This window comes from Odocoileus virginianus, chromosome 22 (assembly GCF_023699985.2).
Source record: "Odocoileus virginianus isolate 20LAN1187 ecotype Illinois chromosome 22, Ovbor_1.2, whole genome shotgun sequence".
In the NCBI taxonomy this organism is placed as follows: domain Eukaryota; kingdom Metazoa; phylum Chordata; class Mammalia; order Artiodactyla; family Cervidae; genus Odocoileus; species Odocoileus virginianus.
In genome coordinates this window covers 9,543,493-9,562,388 of record NC_069695.1, presented here as the reverse complement: position 1 = coordinate 9,562,388, position 18,896 = coordinate 9,543,493, and the positions used below count along the sequence as shown (strand labels likewise).

At 44.7% G+C, this 18,896-nt stretch overlaps 2 protein-coding genes across 4 annotated transcripts in view; one reads left to right on the top strand and one right to left on the bottom strand.

Annotated features, from left to right (window-relative positions):
* Window positions 1–4,334: 4,334 nt before the first annotated feature.
* On the bottom strand, window positions 4,335–17,085 carry LOC139030331 (collagen alpha-1(I) chain-like). The gene is made up of 4 exons (XM_070452419.1): window positions 16,954–17,085; window positions 12,672–13,341; window positions 7,691–7,842; window positions 4,335–6,654 (listed from the first exon to the last, which is right to left on the bottom strand). Exons 1-3 carry the CDS (start codon window positions 17,083–17,085, stop codon window positions 7,694–7,696), a joined length of 951 nt encoding a protein of 316 aa, XP_070308520.1. The 3' UTR covers window positions 4,335–6,654; window positions 7,691–7,693.
* Window positions 13,025–18,896, top strand: part of SMAD4 (SMAD family member 4) — a 59,540-nt gene continuing 53,668 nt past the window's right edge. For all 3 annotated transcript variants that reach the window (XR_011482675.1, XR_011482676.1, XM_070452516.1), the window contains exon 1: window positions 13,025–13,114. The gene's annotated coding sequence lies outside the window, so the exon portion shown is untranslated. The remainder of the gene's footprint in view (window positions 13,115–18,896) is intronic.

Below are 18,896 nucleotides of genomic sequence, written 5' to 3'. Positions count from 1 at the left end.
GTGACTTAGCATACAGCACACAGTATTCAATAAATTACGTGAAATAGTCAACACTTCCTTATAAAATAGGCTTTGTGTTAGATAATTTTACCCAACTGTTGGCTAATATAAGTATCCTGAGCATGTTTAAGGTAGGCTAGGCTAAGCCATGATTAGAAGATTAAGTGTATTAAGTGTTTTCAATGTTTTAATGTTTTCAAGATAAAACTCCTTAGCAAGTCAAAGAAGATCTCTATGTTAAGTGTCCAGTTATGCTTGTCGATTCCTCTATCAGGTGTTGCTTTATAGTTTTTGGGGTGATATTTTTGGGTGCATGCAGTTTATAATCTTTATGGCTTCTCAGTCTGTACTGCTTATGAAGTCCTCTTTGCTCCTTATGAAGTTTCCTACTGTAATGCCTATTTTGAGTGATACTAAATCGTTTCTTTTGATTCATATTTATCCTGTATCTCTTTTCCCTTCTGTTAATATTCGAATAATGATTCACTGGTCCCTCGCTTTGGTGGTGTCATACAATAGCATGACAAACATCAGGATGCCCCCAAGTCCAAGTTCAGCTCCTCAAGTTGCAATAGGTAGCCTCAGCTGTCTCTGATCCTGCACTGTACCCTGCTCATTTTCTCATCATTTTTCTCTCCCACAACGGTCTTGTTCATTATTATATTTCTATGTTGTAGCACTGTACCTGACATTTAGTAGGCACTCAGTAAATAGTTGTTCAATATGAATGCCCTCAGAGAACACACAGCCTTGTTAGGGAGATGAGAGCCCTTTAAGAATAGCTGATGGAACACTTACTATCTGTGAAATCTTTCCCACACATATCACCTCTCTGATCTCGTCTCCAACCTTGCCCCTCTCCCTGACTCTGTTCTGTCTGCTGTGATCCTACTATTGCTGCATTTATCAAGCTCATTTCTGCTTCAGGATCTTTATACCTGCTCTCCCCCGACTTTTTATAGCTCACTCTTTTACACTTCAGGTTTCCTTGGATGTCATATCTTCAGACAACTTTCCCTAATCATCCTATTTAAAATACCATCTTCTCTCCCAATCTAGTCATTCTCTGTGGGTTTTTTTTTTTTTTTTCTGTTTAAGTAACAGTTATCACTGTATAATATTACATTATTTGTTTGGCTACAGGCTTATTGTTTCTAGAATGTAAGCTCTTTAAAGACATCTAGAGCAGTGCCTGGCAAAAAGTAGACACTCACTAAATTTTTGTTGAGAAAATTTTCAGTTAATTCTCAAGGAAAAAGCTTTAAAAAGTGTGAGGGTACCTATTTTTATGGATGAAGTAAATAAAGCTGAAAAGTTTCCATAACTTGCCTAGGAACACAGCGATGGAGCTGGATTTGAACGTAGGTCCCTTTGACGCCACAGTCCATCCACAATCCCCACCACCACGTTACTGTCTCTTAATGAAGCAGATGCAAACACACACGACCGTAGGGAATGAATTCGAGCTGGGGGCTTGTGGTTTTTCCGATGAGATCAGCTGGGATGGAGTCATCGCTCGGCAGAGGGCGGGGTGCTTTGGGTGACTGAGAGTTGGAAAGGTGGGGAAGGGAGTGAGGGCAAACCCCGGGCTCGGTCCATGATTGCCCACCGTAGCCGTTTCCTTGGCTGAAGAATTGGTTCTGATTTGCTCCCTGGGGGAGCAGGGAGGGTGGAGGGCAGGCTGCAGGGGAGAAAGGGCACGAGCCTGCCTTCTGGGGCCTTTGGGTCAAACACTTCCGCAAGAGCCCTTACCAAGGAGCCTGTGGACGGCGGTTAGGAGGGAGGCACAGATGCGAATTCTAACAAGTGCAGCCTCAGGTTAAGTTCAGACCAAGTCTAAGCTCCCCTTTGAAGCCGGTTATCTGTGTGTTGGGGACAGCGGTTGCCGGGGAGGCATCCAGGCTGGAGGGGGCTTCTGAGCCAGGGCTTTTATTTATTCATCTATTGTCCTTGTTGCTCCACGTGAGCTTTCTCTGGTTGCAGCGATCGAGGCTACTCCCTGGTTGTGGTGCATGGACATCTCACTGCAGTAGTTTCTCTTGTTGTGGAGCACAGGCCTAGCTGTAAGGGCCTCCGCAGCTAAGGCGCACCAGCTCAGTAGTTGTGGCCCATAAGCTTAGCTGTCCTGCAGCATATGGAATATTTCCAGCTCAGGGATCCAACCTGTGTTCCCTGCGTTGGCATGCAGATTCTTAACCATGGGGCCGCCACAGAAGTCCCAGGGTGTCTTATTTAGAGGGGATAGGGGTTACTGTTGAGCCGAGTAGGAGCTGACCTGATCATCAGCCTCCCCTAAAAAGGATGAGGGCGAGGAAACAGCTTCGACCACAAGGGACATCCAGGGCCTTCTCATTTCCAGCGATGGAGGAGGCTCGCTTGTCCTGGGAGAGGGCTGTGGCCCCCATATGTCTTAGGAGCAGACCCTAGCTCCTGCCACGCTTCCTCACCGGGGTCACCTTGCAGGCCAGGCTCCAGCCAGCTCTGGGTAACCAAGGCAAGAAGAGAGCAGCGGGCAGGAAGTGGGTAGGGACAGTTCAAAGGCAGCAGCTGGGGGCAGCTTATCAGCTCTGCCCGGAACTGAAAGTCAGCCAGGCGAAGGAAAAGGGAAGAAGCAAAAGCAGAGAGGCATCGGCCACCACCGGAGAAAGGGAAAGAAAACTCGCAGCGGGCTCAACGTGTTCTGGGAGCCTCAGAGAGTGAGGCTTCTGCTGGCCACTTCTTCTTTTTTTTAATTTTAATTACCTGTTGGCTACCCTGGGTCTTCGCTGCTGTGTGCGGGCTTTTCCCTAGTTGCAGAGCGCGTGAGCCATGCTTCAGTTGCAGTCCGCAGGCTCCTCGTTGCGGGGGCTTCTCTTGCTGCAGAGCACATGTTCTAGGGTGCAGCGGGCTCTAGAGCAGTTATGTGCATGGGCTCAGTTGCCCCACAGCAAGCAGAATCCTCCTGGACCAGGGATCGAACCCATGTCCCCTGCATTGTTGGGCGGATTCCCAACCACTGAACTGCCAGGGAGGTCCCTGGCCACGTTTTCTTGGAAGAAGGGGACTGAAAGGCTGAGTCTTGGAACCAGGTATCCTTGTCCTTCTCAGGGCTCCTTCCTGAGAGGTAGATGTGAGGTGTATACTGCTCAAATGCTCATAGCATCCTTCTTCTTCAAATTGTCCTTTAGTCACTCAGTTGAGTTTGACTCTTTTCGACCCCACGGACTGTAGCCTGCCAGGTTCCTCTGTCCATGGGATTTCCCAGGCAAGAATATTGGAGTGGGTTGCCATTCCCTCCTCCAGAGGATCTTCGTGACCCAGGGATCGAACCCGCATTATGGCTCCTAAATTGGCAGGCGGATTCTTTACCACTGAGACAATAGGGAAGATCCTTCTCCTTCAGATACCTTGTCCCTAAAAGGTGGCACCTGATTATCCTCAAAGCTCCAAAAAAGTAGTAACTGTAATTTTGGTCCTGGGTAAAATCAATTGTTTTCCTCAGGGTGGTCTCCCCCCCAGAATGCTTTAAAAATAATAAAAGATGTAGGCGATGTTAAGGTAAGATACTTTCCCACTTAGGGCTGAAAGCTGAAAGTCCTTTGTCCAAACACTCATTATAAAATTCTTATGTCACTAAAATGATGCCACAGCACAAATGCCAAGTGTTTTTTAAATGTTCTGTTTTGCTTTTGATGAAATCATCATTTACAGGGCTCCCTGCCTGCAAAGTTCTCTCTTGTGCCTGTGATGCTAAGTTAGACTGTTGGATGACAAGGTCACTTGTCGGGCTAAAAAGTATCTAGATTTAAGGCTGCTTTGGAGTCTCCGAGGACAAGGAAAGACCAGATAAATCATAACTCTTCCAGTTAACGTTAATCACCATTCATTTCCTTACTTTAAAGTATGGTGCCCCAGTAGGCTCACTCTGAGTCTTTATCGAATGCCAGGATGTTTGAAAAATGAAAGCTTTTGACTGAAAAGCATTTAAAGTACATAGAATCACAACTGTGGACCGTCTCCTAAATGTTCCTTTCTATTCCTCCCCTCCCCCCCAACATTTTGCATTTTAGGCCCTAGAGTTCTGGGTCCTAGAGTCTAGGGCCTCGCCTTTGGAACTCTGATCCAGGGACCAGCAGGATCCGCCTCATCTGGAAACTTGTTAGAAGCACAGACGCTCCAGCTCCACCTTGGATCCACTGAAGGAGATTCTGCATTGTAACAAGACCTCTGAGGGATTTGTGCGCGTGTTCAAAGTTGGAGAAACACTGCACTAAGGCACCTGGGCCCCCTCCTTCCTGAGGCATCAGGTCAGGAGGCTCTGTTGGGGCCTGGCTTCAGCAAACAGCTATTAGGGTCACTGGGCAGCTCCACAAGCACAGTGTGTGGAGGGCTGGAGGCTACAGAGGGTTCAAATTCCAATGGTACTGCTGAAGGAACTTTATCATGTGGGCAAGTGACTGAAAAAATTTTAATCTTACAGAAAACTTGCAAGAACAGTACAAAGAATGTCCATGTAGCCTTTATCCCTATTCACCGATTATTAACATTTTGAAGAATCCGCCTGCCAATTCAGGAGATGTGAGCTCAATCCCTGGGTTGGGAAGATCTGCTGGAGAAGGCAATGGCAACCCACTCCAGTATTCTTGCCTGGAGAATCTCATGGACAGAGGAGCCTGGCGGGGTATACAGTCCACAGGGTTGCAAAAGGGCAGGACACAACTTAGCAACTAGGCAACGACAGCACAGTATACTACTACTCAACAATCAAAAGGAACTAGCTACTGATACATACAATGATATTCTGGACCTCAAAAACAACATGCTGAGTGAAAGAACCTAGTTACAAAAAGCTGCATAGTATACGATTTTATTTATATGAAATTCTAGAAAAACCAAAACCTTAGCAACAGGAGGCATGTCAGTGGTTACCTGTGGTCTGGAGTATGCAGGTGAGGACTGACTGAAGAGGGGAAGAAGGGAACATTCTGGAGTGATGGAAGTGTTCTAACTGGGTGATTGCACGATGTATACATTTACCTAAATTCACTCTCTACTTAAAAAAGTTAATGTAGATTATGGTCCAATGCAGATTATACCTCAATAAAACTACACAAAACCCACACGTATCCGTCTTCCACTGGAGTTCAACTCATGACGTGTCTTCCTTCACAGCCTGGCTCCAAACCCATCTTCCCAGTCTTAGCTCCCACCGCTCCCCTCCGATCATTCACTCAACAAACATTCGAACATTCCATGAATGGTCCAGCGTTAGACATTCTGCTGAGGGCCAGAAAAGAGAACCTCTGTCCTCAGGGAACTCACAGGCCAGTCCAGGAGCAGAAAGAAAGGGTGCCCAACCTGGACAAACACCAGTGATCCTAGAGGATCACTGAGTCTTAAAGGAGAGAAAGAAGAAGATACATACTAGTCACTCTGAATTTCAAGTTTCAATTTAATCTTTTGAACAGAGACTGTGGACTCACACTCCAGTCACATTCCCCTCCCCACCCACCCTCACGCTCCACTCTGGATTCTGTCCGCTTCTGTCCACAGCTGCTCTTGTGGGCCTTGCTGGCTCTGGCTATCACAGCCATTTAGTAAGGAAAGAAAAAAGAGAGAGGGAGGGACGGAGGAAGGAAGGGGATGGAGCCTCGGCTCCATCTGTCTACTCTCTTTCTCACTGAGTCTGGCTTTGGCCACCTAGAAAGCTAAGAGAGGGCTTACCACAGGTGGCTCAGTGGTAAAGAATTTGCCTGCAATGCAGGAGACACAGGTTCGATCCCTGGGCTGGGAAGAGCCCCCGAAGAAGGAAATGGCAACCTACTCTAGTATTCTTACCTGGAAAACCCCCATGGACAGAGGAGCCTAGTGGGCTGCAGCCCAGGAATCACAAAAGAGTCAGACTTAGTGACTAAACAAAACAAAGCTAAAAGAACAAATCGCTTGATAAGTCAAATGCACGTCAGTCATACTTTAAGTCAAAGGAGATGACCGGATTTACTGTAGTGTTTTTAGGAATGTGGGAATCACTGATAGTGTTCAGGTTAATCAATGTCAAGTGATTTTTCAAAGGCAACTTGGATAACTGTAAAAACAAAACAAAACGTTGGGTTAACTCTAAAATGTCTATGTACTAACTCTTGCCTGGAGCTGTGAGCTGTTAACTACTAGGCCATTTCCAGAGGAATACCATATTATCCTATTCCTTCCTAGGTGGGCAGTGCAAGAGGTGAGAGCTCTCTGTCTCCACCTCTGGGATGAAAAGGTTAAAGCTCTGGATTCTCCTCTCCCTGTCGTTCAGATGTTAAGTTGTGTCTGACTCTTTGCTAACCTGTGGACTGCAGTTGGCCAGGGTTCCCTGTTCTTCACCATCTCCCGGAGTTTGCTCAAACTCCTGTCTGTTGAGTCGGTGATGCCACCCAACCATCTTGTTCTCTGTTGCCACCTTCTCCTCCTGCCTTCCGTCTTTCCCACCATCAGGGTCTTTGGGGGAAGTTCCATTTCACAGGAGGTGGAGCCATCAAAAAGGACAAAAGAGGAAGACAGCTTTCGCGCCTGTGCCTGCCCAAGACAGGACGGACCTGGGAAATGAGACGCTTCATTCAGGGAGGATTCAGGAGAGGGGGCAGCTTGGCTCCTCTGGGACTGTGGTCTTCAAAATTTCTTACTTTCCTCCTAAAAGAAATTTGACAAATTATGTTTCTTCTTGTATTTTTAAAGGTCATATGTAAAATGTTTCATCTTAAGTTTAAATAATGGCAAAGTTTGTTATTTCTGGCATCTTATAGGTATTGCCATTTGAAAATAAGATGCTTACATCATTCTTTAAATGTATCCAAGGGAATCTAAATACCATGATGCATCTAGCATCCATTTAAAAAAAAAATGAACAAGCAATTCTTTAAGAGAAATTTAACGTAATTCTTTTTCTCCTTATCTTGTATTTCTATTCCATTTGCCTCTGAGCGTTTTAATGTGATATTTTAGGCTGCAAAGTCTTTTATTGATCAGCCTATTGTATTTCCTTATAAAAAATTTAAAAAAGCTTTGAGTCCCTAAGTTTAAAACATTTTCTTGATAGTATTACCAATACAATTTTGTTATTTTTGGTTCAATTTTGAATATCTAATTTATCTAAATTACATATTATGAATTTTGATCAACTATTAAAATTACAGCAGAAATAAACCCAACTTTGCAAAACAATTATCCTCCAATTAAAAAAAACAACTGTTAAAGTGTAAAATATTTTTGCTGGAATAAAATAGGGTTCAGAATCAACTCTATTTCTAGTTTACACTTGTAAGGATAGAAGCATGAAACATTTTGTTCATTCATTCAACAAATATTTCAGCACCTCCTACATGGCAATAGGAACTCTAGACACTTGGGATAAACTAGTAAACACTACAGACAAATCTCTGCTCTTGTGGAGCCTACATTCTAGGGGAAATGACAGACAATAAGCAGTACACATAACACATAAGTAGACAGTACCGTCTGTTAGAAGATAAGACCTATGAGAAGACAGCAGGGGAAGGGGGACCTGGGGTTTAGAGAGAGGGTTCAGAATAGGTTGTGCTTTTAAAAAGGTCTGGGTGGGCCTCAGGGAGAAGATGGTATTTGACTAAAGTAGGTGAGGGCGTTAGCAGTGCAGATATCTGGGGAAGTGGGTGGTAAGAAGAGGGAACAGTTAATGCAAAGGTCCTACCTTTCAAGCTTGGCTGGTGTCTTCTGAGGTCAGGCAGGAGGTCAGTAAGGCCAGACCAGAGTCATCCAGGAGAGGAGGAACAGAAGATGAGATCAGAGAGGTAAGGATCAGAAGTGTGGTGGCGGTGTAGATCTCACAGAACCCTGTAGACTCTTTTAAGGATACAGACTTTTACTCCAAATGAAATGAGGAGCCATAGAAGGGATTTAAGCAGACACATATTTTAGGAGGGTCACTCTGGCTGTTCTGCTGAGAATAGACTCTAAGGGGCAAGTGTGAAAGAAGGGAGAGCTTTGAGAAGACTAACTCTAGCGTTAGGTGATGGTGGAATGGACCAGGGGACCAGTGGAGGTGGTAAGGGAGAGTCTGACTCTGGACTAGACATGGGATGGATAAGAAAGAGGGAAGTCTAGCATGACTCCAGGGCTTTTGGTCTGAGCAACTTCAAGGATGGACGTGTCACCAACAGAGACAGGGAAGTTGCTGGGCTGAAGAGATCTGAAAGAGAAGATGCGTAACAGGCTGCTGGTATCATCTGGAATTCAGATGAGGAGTTGGAGATAAAGATATAAATTTGGGAGTTGTCATCCTCTATGATGATATCATATATCTTACAGAGTACTGCAAGTCAGGAGACCTGATTAGATCACCAGTGAAATGTGAGTTGGTAAAGAAAACAAGAAATCCAAGGAATGAGCCCTGGGCCATTACGAGGTCTTGGAGAAGAGATAGAATCAACAAAAAAGAAAGAAGTCAGGGAATGAAGGATCTGATGAAGTGATGAGGAGGAAAAGCAAGAGGGCACAGCTTAGGCAATGTGAAGTTCACGGTTGACCTCAACAAGAATGCTTTTGATAAAGTGATAAGGATGAAAGCATGAATGGAGGGGGTTTAAGGGGGTGTGGGTGACCCTCTCAGCTCAAGACATAAAATACACACATATGTAATCTCATATGTGTTGATATGATTCTATTACATATGTGTACAGTCATAACATACACATTATATTTGGCATGCTTTATTATCTTTATATTAATTGTACCATATGGTATGTGTTCTGTTGTTCTAGAGTGAGAGTAGAACAAGAGACAGCACAGGAAACACTTAGGAGTTTTGTTGTAAAGGAAGCAGAAAAATGGGAAGGTTACTGCTAGTGGAAGTGAATCAAATAGATTTTGTAGGACTGGAGAAATAAGAGCTGTTTATAAGCTTATGGGAATCAGCCGGTAGAGAGGGAAACACTGCTAAAAGAGGAGGGGGAACAATTGGCAGAGTCATGGTGATAATCTGGATTAAACAAGACAATATTAGGGTCTCTTGCGTTTAGCAGGGGCACTAGCTTTAATTCGGAACATGGAAAATTCACCTACATAATGGAAGGGAGGGTGGAGAGGAGGTTACAGAGGCTAGTATGTGGTTTATGGGTAGATGAGACAGAGATGTTGTGGAAGTTTCTGTCTCATTGGTTCAACGTTCTCAGTAGAATAGGAAGCAAGGTCATGAACTAGTGAGGATGGGAGGGAAGAGGGTACAGGTTGGAGGACAGAGAAGGTCTGACATCTAGAAGAACAGAGGAGGGAAGAAGGATTCCCGGGCAGCAAGCACTAAGGGCCCACAGGCAGTTCGCGGTGATGAAATCACAGTGAAGCCGGTTAGTGACTGTGTTCTTCTTTAGCCACATTCAGAGGTACAGGGCCGACATGAAACAGATGGAGAGTGGGCTTGAATCAGGGCTGTGGTTTTGCCCAGTAAGCACGACAAGGTGGAAGAGGGGAGAGGGTTGAGAGTGTGTGCAAGAGAGTGACTGTGGGATGACTGGCCAGGAATTTAAGTTGGGTAAGGATGGGACTGGCTCAGCTGGTAAAGAATCTGCCTGCAATATGGGAGACTTGGGTTTGATCCCTGGGTTGGGAAGATCCCCTGGAGAAGGGAACGGCTACCCGCTCCAGTATTCCAGCCTGGAGAATTACATGGACTGTATAGTCCATGGGGTCGCAAAGAGTGGGTCATGACTGAGCGACTCACTTTGAAGGATAGGAGAGAGTGGTAAGTGCACTGCAGAACTTTTGGAGTTAGGAGTACTACAGGGAAATACGGAAACAGGAGGTAGTGTTCAGAGTGAGGTGTTTGAAATTGTGATGATGAAGAAAGTTGCCAAGTTTGATGAGGCTCCTGTGATTATGCCAAGGGAATGAGAGGCAGAGTGAGGATAGGACTAGATCCTCGGAGAAGTCAAGGAACTAAGAGGTTAGGGAAGGTGGATGATCATCGGAGTATACATGTTATAGAATAACTGCCTAGGATTAGGACTGAAATGGTGCTGGAGGGCCTGATGAGAGCAAATGATGAAATAATGAGGGGAATGTGAGCAAGGATGAGGGACACTGGAAGACAAGATTTAAAGGATGGTCTAGAAACATTGTGCAAGTGTAAGCAGGATGCTTACCTCACCTCCAAGCCCAGTCTAGAAGGCTCATGGTTGAAAAAACAGGACCTACTACTTGAGAGGGGAAGGGGAAACAATGCCCCAGGGAAGTCAGGTTTCCCTTAAACCAGGATCTGAAAGGAATCCGGAGAAATTTGGAGGAGGTTGAGCTTATAGGAACTGTCCCTTGCATGAGTAAACAGACAGACTCTAATGTGGCCCCACAGGATCGGGCCTCCAGGAATACAGGTGTGGTCTCCTTCCCTTGAATGGGGGTGGGACTGGTGATTTGCTTCCAATAGAGTACGGCAAAGGTGACAAGATGCATGTGTATAGATAACTACTAGAGATAGGAATGGAAGAAGTTTAGATTTAGCAACATTACTCAATTCTCTAAGTTCTTCCAAGTATACTGCCAAGAATCACATGGTGATCTGTTATCAAGTCACATAGTTAAAGTTTCCTTCGATTTTGTTGATAGCAAAGAACTGGAAGCCACCTAACTTGTAAGATAACTTATAACCCCATTGTTCTGAGTCACTTTTCAGCAGGACACCAATTTCTGAATGTTCCTCTGAATTCTCCTAGAGGTTTTCTACACCTTGGATCTATGTGTCTGAGTAATGGGTGAGTTTTTACTTGGCTTTGTATGGTGGGAGTTGAACAGTTTTGAAAGGGGATGCTGTGTCTTCAGGTTCTTTCTTAAGCTGAGAAATTAAAAAAAAAAAAAAAATCTCTGGTCGCATGCAGCAGGGAGGATCTTAGTTCCCTCACCAGGAATTGAACCTGTGTCCTGGAGGCTTAACCGCTGGATGGCCAGGGAAGTCCCAAGCTGAGCAATTTTAGACCATAGAACACATGCTGGTGAGGCATCTGGAAATGAACACCTTAAAACTGGTCTTGGAAAGTCTTCATAAAGCCCAGGGATCGCCAGTTTGAAGATGACAGTTGTAGAGGCTGCTGGGCAGAAAAGGAAAGGGCAGGATAGGGTTAGGGCCCTGGGAGTAAAACCTAGTTGGGGGAGAAGACAGATTCTGAGCGAGAAGATTTAAGAAATGACCTTAGAACCTTCCGATAGGAATATTGGTGGGATTAAATATATGTAAATATTTCCTGGCTGGTGAGAAAAAAATATATGTAAATAGTATGTCATCTGGTCCCATCAGTTCATGGGAAATAGATGGGGAAACAGTGTCAGACTTTATTTTTTGGGGGCTCCAAAATCACTGCAGATGGTGATTGCAGCCATGAAATTAAAAGACGCTTACTCCTTGGAAGGAAAGTTATGACCAACCTAGACAGCATATTAAAAAGCAGAGACATAACTTTGCCAATAAAGGTCTGTCTAGTCAAGGCTATGGTTTTTCCAGTGGTCATGTATGGATGTGAGAGTTGGACTGTGAAGAAAGCTGAGCACCGAAGAATTGATGCTTTTGAACTGTGGTGTTGGAGAAGACTGTTGAGAGTCCCTTGGACTGCAAGGAGATCCAACCAGTCCATCCTAAAGGAGATCAGTCCTGGGTGTTCATTGGAAGGACTGATGCTAAAGCTGAAACTCCAATTGGCCACCTCATGCGAAGAGTTGACTCATTGGAAAAGACCCTGATGCTGAGAGGGATTGGGGGCAGGAGGAGAAGGGGACGACAGAGGATGAGATGGTTGGATGGCATCACCGACTCGATGGACATGAGTTTGAGTAAACTCCGGAGTTGGTGATGGACAGGGAGGCCTAGCGTGCTGCGATTCATGGGGTCGCAAAGAGTTGGACACGACTGAGCGACTGAACTGAAATAGTATGTGTTTTCTGAAACTTTAAAAACATCGAGTAAATGCATTTATCTTGTAAAATTTTCAAATAACCCAAGTATAAGGTCAAAAGTGGAGTTTACACCTTTCCTTTACCCAGCAGGTAACCTACTTAACAGGTGTGCTGTAGGACCCCGAAAGTCCCTTCCAAGTCTTGAGGTTCTATCTAAACCTCTTCCAACAGGAACCATTCAGGAATTATTAACACCTATTCAGGCTCTCAAATCTGCGGTTCCATGATCTGTCCTGCTCAACTTAAGAAGGCATCTCATGAGTTTAAACACCTCCGGATCTAGGGACCCAGGACTGGCGGAGAGGGAAGGTGAGGTCACCCCAGTTTCTTTCCCAAATAACCCGCTATAGTTACGTTCTCCCCAAAGCAAGCTGTTAAAAAGTGTCATTTTTTTGCGGCCACGCAGGTCCTCAAAAAAAACAAGAGGCCCGCCTGATCGTTGTTTATAAACTTACTAGACACCCACTAACACGCCGAGCTCTCCCGCGCTGTTTGGGTACTTTGTGGCAAAGGGACGCCCACGGAGCAGCCGCTCCCCCGACCTTTGAGGGTAGCGCACCCGGCCGGGGCCGGGACCAGGCCCGGATTCGGAGCTCCCCGCCACCGGCGCTGGCCCGCGGGCGCCTGCGCAGAGCGACCCTCCCGTCACTCCAGCGGGGGGGTGCGGGGCGGGGGCAGCGAGAGAAAGGAAAGCAGCGCGGGGCGGGGGGGAGAAAAGGGCCAAACCCTGAAATTACCCGGATGTGGTCTCCGCGCGCGCATGCTCAGTGTCCTCCCGACAAGTTGGCAGCAACAACACGGCCCTGGTCGTCGTCGCCGCCACCGCCGCTGCGGTAACGGAGCGGCTCGAGTGGCAGAGCCCGCGTTCGTAGCCGCCCGCTGTCCTCCGGAGGCCCCCTTCCCGCCCTCCCCTCGGCTCCGCGGCCGCCCAGGGAGCGGGAGCGGGTGAGGGGAGCCGGGCGCCCCGTGAGAGGGGCACCCCTCTGCCCCGGCCCTGCCGCGGGGCGGCCCGGGAGCTCGGAGGCGGCCCGGCCCGCGCGGGCAGCGGCGCGGCGCGGAGGAGCGGGCGGCCTGGCCCGGACGCCTCGGGGCGGGGGGCGAGGAGCGCGCCGGGGCCCGCCGGGCGGAGGGACGAGCCGCGGCGGGAGAGCGGAAGCCCCTCGCCGTCGCCCGGGCCCAGGTAACGCGCCATGTCCCCCTCCCCTTCTCCCGGGCCGGGCTCGCGCGTCCCCGCCCGTGGCTTCCCCGCCCCAGGGCGGGCTCCCGGCCGCGGCGGCGGCGGGGAGCGCGCGCGGGAAGCCGGCGGGCCCGGCCCGGAGAACCGGCGCTGCCTCCTGACGGGCCGGGCCGGGCCGCGGCGCCTCGCGTTCCTCGGGCTCCGGCGTCGGTCCTGCGGCCCCGAGCTGCCTGCGGGGTCCGCGGCGGAACCGAGTAGAGCCCGCGCTGGGCGTGCTACCGCGGCCGTCGCCGCTTCTTTGTTGTTCTGAGTTAGTTCCCCCGTCCCTCGCGGCGGAGCGTGTCGGCCCTAGCGGGAGCGGGCTGCCTTCGGTCTGAATGAAAGTTGTGAATGGTCTCTCTTCATTTCTTTTCTCGAGCAGTTGTTTTCTTTTTTCTCTTTGTCCCTTATTTTCTCTTCCTGGTTGTGTCACTCCAGTTCGTGTTTCTGGCTTTGGCTTGTTGACTTTACTTTTTTGAGTACCGTGGGTGGTGGCGGTGTGCTGGAAACATTGTTAGCACCTAACTGACCAGCCCGCCTCTACCCCCGGCGCCCCGCACTCTTAATGAAAAGAGCCAACTTATTTTATTGCTCCAACTGCAAGTACTGAGCGTGAAATCGGTGTACGCTGCGTAGGGCGGTGGCTCCATCTCAAGCCCCAAACTGCTCTTGTGATTTCTCAAGCTGAATTTGAGATTTTCGAAGAAGTGGGTGTGTGTCGTTAACTTGAAAGATTTTTTTTTTGGGGGGGGGGAGGGCAATATAGAGAGGTTAAAACTCTACTGAAAATTGATGATTATTAATATTTCCCCCTTGAAAAGCATAGTAAAATTTTTGAAAATAAGTATATTTGCCTGTTTCCAAATAGTTTATTTTGAATTTAGTTTCTTGATGCCTTTAGTGTTTGGGCTGTAGTTAAATGTGAAACTGCCAGTTTATTTAGGAATGATGAATATAATGGAGTGTCATTTTAATTAGTCTGAATTGACTTTCTAAAAGCTGTCTTGGCAGATTTTAACACTCTTTGACTTTTGCAAGACTTAGCATCCACTTAGCATCCTTTCAGTCTCAGGGTGTTTAAAAAGTAGGTTCAGTACTTTTTTTTCTGGTAGAAACTATTTAGTCCTAATAGAAAATACAGAAATAAATACGTTTACGAACTTTACTAGATTTAGTCCATTGCATTTCAGTAATTTTTATTGCAGTTTTCATACGTTGTCTTTGCTATATTGTACTTAGATCAAATTTATTTCAGCTTGGCGTGTGCTAGTGTGCAGCTTTTCTTTTTCTGCTAAAGGATTTATTTTCTTTTTTGGAAAGTTCTGATACGAGTAGTATTTGACATTTCAAGTTGTAAATGATTGATATCATTATCTTAAAGTATGATTTTTAAAAAATTAATGTTTTTTCCTTAATGTTGAGGTTTTACTTTCTTAAATGGGTTTATTACAGTACAAATATAATACAGGTAGGCCAGGCCTTTAAAATTTGGAGTCCATTTAGGTGTAAGGGTGGTGATGAATTATGTATGTTTAAGTTGTTGGAATTAAAACTAAAACCTTTTCTAGAGAAAATTGATACAACATTTTGTGAGTCTGTTAATAGAAGTGGCTTTTTCTTTGCTTTCCAGGTTTTGGGGGGAACTTACTTTAAAGAGGTATTGCATCTTAATTTTTTAATTAAGTGCCATGTAGGACTTCTTTGTTTAGTTAAGTTCCTTAGTTGTGTATCTTAAGCTTAGAAGAAACAGCAATTTGGTTTCAGATTTAATGAAAACCTGTGCTGAGAAAGTCACTGTGAAGTTTTTTGAAACAAGTTTTATATGCATCATTGACCTTTTTTGATGGCTTTGCTGTTCGAAGCAATTCTGCTTATACTGGGAAGCAGTAAGTCTTATTTGCTTATAAAAATCTGTGCTTCACTTTGTTAAGCCACATTTTAGTTGAGCTGTTTCACTACTTGTGTGTGAGTTTATTTTTCTGCATTCCTCTTCAGATCCTCCCCTCCACCCCCCACCCCCCAAGTGTTAAACTAATTTATGCTGTCCAGTCACACTCCAGCTCTCTGGCTTGGAAGTTGTTTTTTTCTGATTGAGCTGGTGTTATAGTAACATCATTAGACACTATTCTAATTGAGTTGTGAATTGCTGAGGGCTGTACTAGGGCAGTTAACCCTACAGGATCTGCCTCATTATATGTAAAATACATATTTAGTCTCATCTAAAATTTTGTCCATTTTGGTGAGAACATATATTAGTTTTCTTATGTGTAAACTTAGTTCTGTTGTGTGCCCCTCTAGCTTATGCTTTCTTTTTTCCTTCCAGTTTTTTTCATTCAGTGAACATGTTAGTCATTTCACTGCTCTTTGTATGTGTTTGGATTTCGTTTATTTTTGTATCCTACAGGATTGTGTAGTTAGGCAGGAATTTATGTTTTGCTTCAGTGATGATTAAAAGTGACTATTATGTGTAAAACTAATCTGATGGAAATGGTTTCGATTGATTTCATTGTTTTCTACACCAAAATTAAAGGAGTTAGATAAACCTAACCCAGAATTTAATACCATTTTGTTAAATTATTAAATTTTGGATTTTTTGCTCCACAGTTGATGAAAATTTAATTGTTTTAAAAAGAGAAATTTAAAAAAATAAAAAAGAGAAATTCAAGCAGTTGACAAATATGTCTAGATATTATTCATTTGAGCAACTTTCAGTACTGTTAGCATAGATAATATGCCAAAACATATGCTTAGTAATGAGTCATATTTAGAATTTTTGGATTTTTTTCCCCCTCATCCTAAAATGTGTAATTTTGGTGATAGGAAATGTGGCTAAATTCCAGCTTCTCAGGAACAAAGTATTTTAGGTTGTGTCACCTTGACACTATTACATGGTGTACTTGGCATCCAGGAAAATTTGTCTTAACCGTGAGAGTGGATAAAAACTAGGGTAGCACTTCCCTGTGTAGAACTGAGATGGTAGATCATCAGAATCTTATAATTCAAATTTTAATTATTTACTACTGTGAATTATATCAAGGTCAGATAGCTACTACATACTGTAAAGAGTCCTGTTTTTACATGTTAATTTAAAGTTCGTGATAATTCTAAACACCTTTAAATTTAAAGTCTATACTTCATTATTTACATTTTAAATGAGAATTGTTTGCATTTTGGAAAACTTGTTACTGCGCGACGTTCATCTTTTTGTTGTTGTTGTTGTTTTACTTTCAAGGTTTAAGGCGGTGATTCTCAACCTTGGTTGTGTTTTGAAATCTCTTGGGGAGTTTTGCAAAATACTGATGGCTGGATCGTGTGACTCAGTTGGCTTGGGGTGCAGCCAGATCAGAATTCCAAAAATGATTGAGCTATTAGGGTCCTCTGGCTTCTTTTTAAAAATTTTTAACTGTTTCACTGTGTCAGCTTTACATTCTTTAATACACTGACATACACATTCACATGGCTCCTTGAAGGTATTGCCGTATTTCTTTTGCTTCCAAGTCTTTCCCTCTGTCTGTCTCCTGTTTGAACCTTTCTTCATTTTTCAATTCATTTGAGTTGTCTGGTAGCAAGTTTTAGGAAGCTGTATTTCCCCTGCTGAGAAGTTGGTTTATCATTGCTATCCTAAATAGGAAGTTGATATTTTAACATATTCTAAAATGCTTACTTGGGCTCCTTTTGAAGACTAGTGACTTGGGTTAGGTGCTGAACTTTGCATCTAAACTCCCAGTGGGAATTTGGTCTTCCTAGAGGGGTTGATCTGCTTGGAAACCATCGCATTTTGTAGGCAACAATTAACTGGTCACTTCGTTGGTTCCTGAGAAGCGCAGGAGGGGTGCAGGCTTTCTCTGGTTGTAATGTAAGGGCTTCTCGTGGCAGGGGCTCCTCTTGTGGCTGAGCTCAGGCTTTAGGCGTGGGCTTCGGTAGCAGTGGCACATGGGCTTAGTTGCCCTGCAGCATGTGGGATCTTCCTGGATCAGGGATCACACGAGTGTTCCCTGCATTGCAAGGCGGATTCTTACTTAACCACTGGACCATCAGGAAAGCCCCATTAGCAGTTCTTCAGAGATCTTCCAGGAGAGCATGATCAGTTCTCCATTTACATTACCTGAAGTAGTTCACAAGTGCTGGTTTACCAGTAGTTGCATCTGGACGAGCTAGTTTAAAAACATTAAACAGAATATTCTTTGTCCCTTCTGTACATCCCATCCCCCAAACATGGATTCAGGATGAGAATGGAGTGGAGGAGGCATGGGAATATATGTATAATATATATATATATTTAAAAGAACCTCTTGATTTTAAAGCCTTTGGATGTGTTAGTGTGCTTGTCTTTATGCTTCATTTGTTTTGATGCAGTTATTTTGCAGTCATTGATGCACTGGAGTGATTTACTTAAAAGTCATCAAACCCCAGTCTGCGTGTTTCGAACGCAGATCTTTACGATTTTTTTTAAAAGGACTTCTACTGAATATTTGTCTTTGTTATGAGTAAGGTATAATTTTTTTAATGTTAATGTAGATGAATGTGTAATTTAGATCTTTTACATTTTTCAGAATGTATTTCTGAATGTGAGATTATTTGTCTGTGGGGTTCACTAGTGAATTCTGGAGCATTTGATACCAGTAGGTGGCCAGTCATTGTAATAATTGAATCATCTGATGAGAGGACAACTGAAAGTAGTGCTTAATGTGGTGAGATAAGCAGGAATTACTGTTTAAAGTAACACTCGGTGCATCTGGGTCATACAGGTCTACCAAAACTAGCTGAAGGGAGAATTTTATGTGTACAGATGTTGAAATTAGGCAGCTGGCTAACAATAAGAAAAATGGCACAATTTCTGTGTAATTAGTCTTTTTAATAGTTTCATGTATCCGTGACATTGCAGTTTGTTCCACTGTCTTTCTGGTAATTTGTAAAGTGAGGCATGTAGACTAGTACAGGCTACATCAGTGCTTTGTGAAATTGATAGCACCTCAGACTCTGGGTGCTTTTAAAGTTAGGGCCCCACTCAGTATAGATTTAGTAGGGCTGGTGTGACCTGGGGGATTTCTAGTATAGCCCCTGTTTGAAAGAATAAGCTTGATGACTTGATAGTCTTCTTCAATTATGAGGTTTTATGAAATGTATTTTTCAGTTTCCAGTTATTAAAATCCACCCTACTTTACAATCTTTTTTTTTTTTTTTTTTTTTTTAACAATCTTTTAAAACAGTGTTTTCCAAAATGTGGTTGACAGACTCCCGGGGATCCCCATGTTCCTTCTAGGGGTTCCTGAAACCAAAATCATTCTTTTAATGAAAGACGTTAGTGCACTGTTGCTGTGCTGGCATTTGCACTGATGAGGGGCAGTGGGGGGCAAACTGCTGGCATCTTAGTTTGAATCAAGGCAGTGTTACCAAACGCACATTAAGCGTTTGGGGAAAAAAGCCGATTTCACTTAAAAATGTCCTTGGTGAAGCAGTGAGATGTTCTCCTTCTCAAAATCTCTACCCTGGAGTGCATGTCTCTTCAGTGTGATTAAATGTGTGGAGACTTCCCTAGTGGTCTAGCGGTTAAAAATGTGCCTTGTAGTGCAGGGGACACAGGTTCGATTCCCTGGACAGGAAACTAAGATCCATTGTGCTCTGTGCTGCGCGCAGAGCAAGTAAAGCCCACCTGCTTCAGCGGCTGGGCCCACGCGCCACAGCGAGTCTGTTCACCGCAGCAGCTCCTGCATGCCACAACCAAGACCCAACACAGCCAAATAGA

What these genes read in the sequence shown, in the direction of transcription:
- LOC139030331 (XM_070452419.1), bottom strand. Translation starts at nt 17,085, where the DNA reads ATGTGCCACTGCTACCGAAGCCCACGCCTAAAGCCTGAGCTCAGCCAC. An exon ending in GCTTCTCAGGAACCAACGAA is followed by an intron (nt 13,342 to 16,953) that starts GTGACCAGTTAA and finishes CGGACCCCGCAG; the next exon opens with GCAGCTCGGGGCCGCAGGAC. An exon ending in CGCGCGGAGACCACATCCGG is followed by an intron (nt 7,843 to 12,671) that starts GTAATTTCAGGG and finishes TATCCTTAAAAG; the next exon opens with AGTCTACAGGGTTCTGTGAG.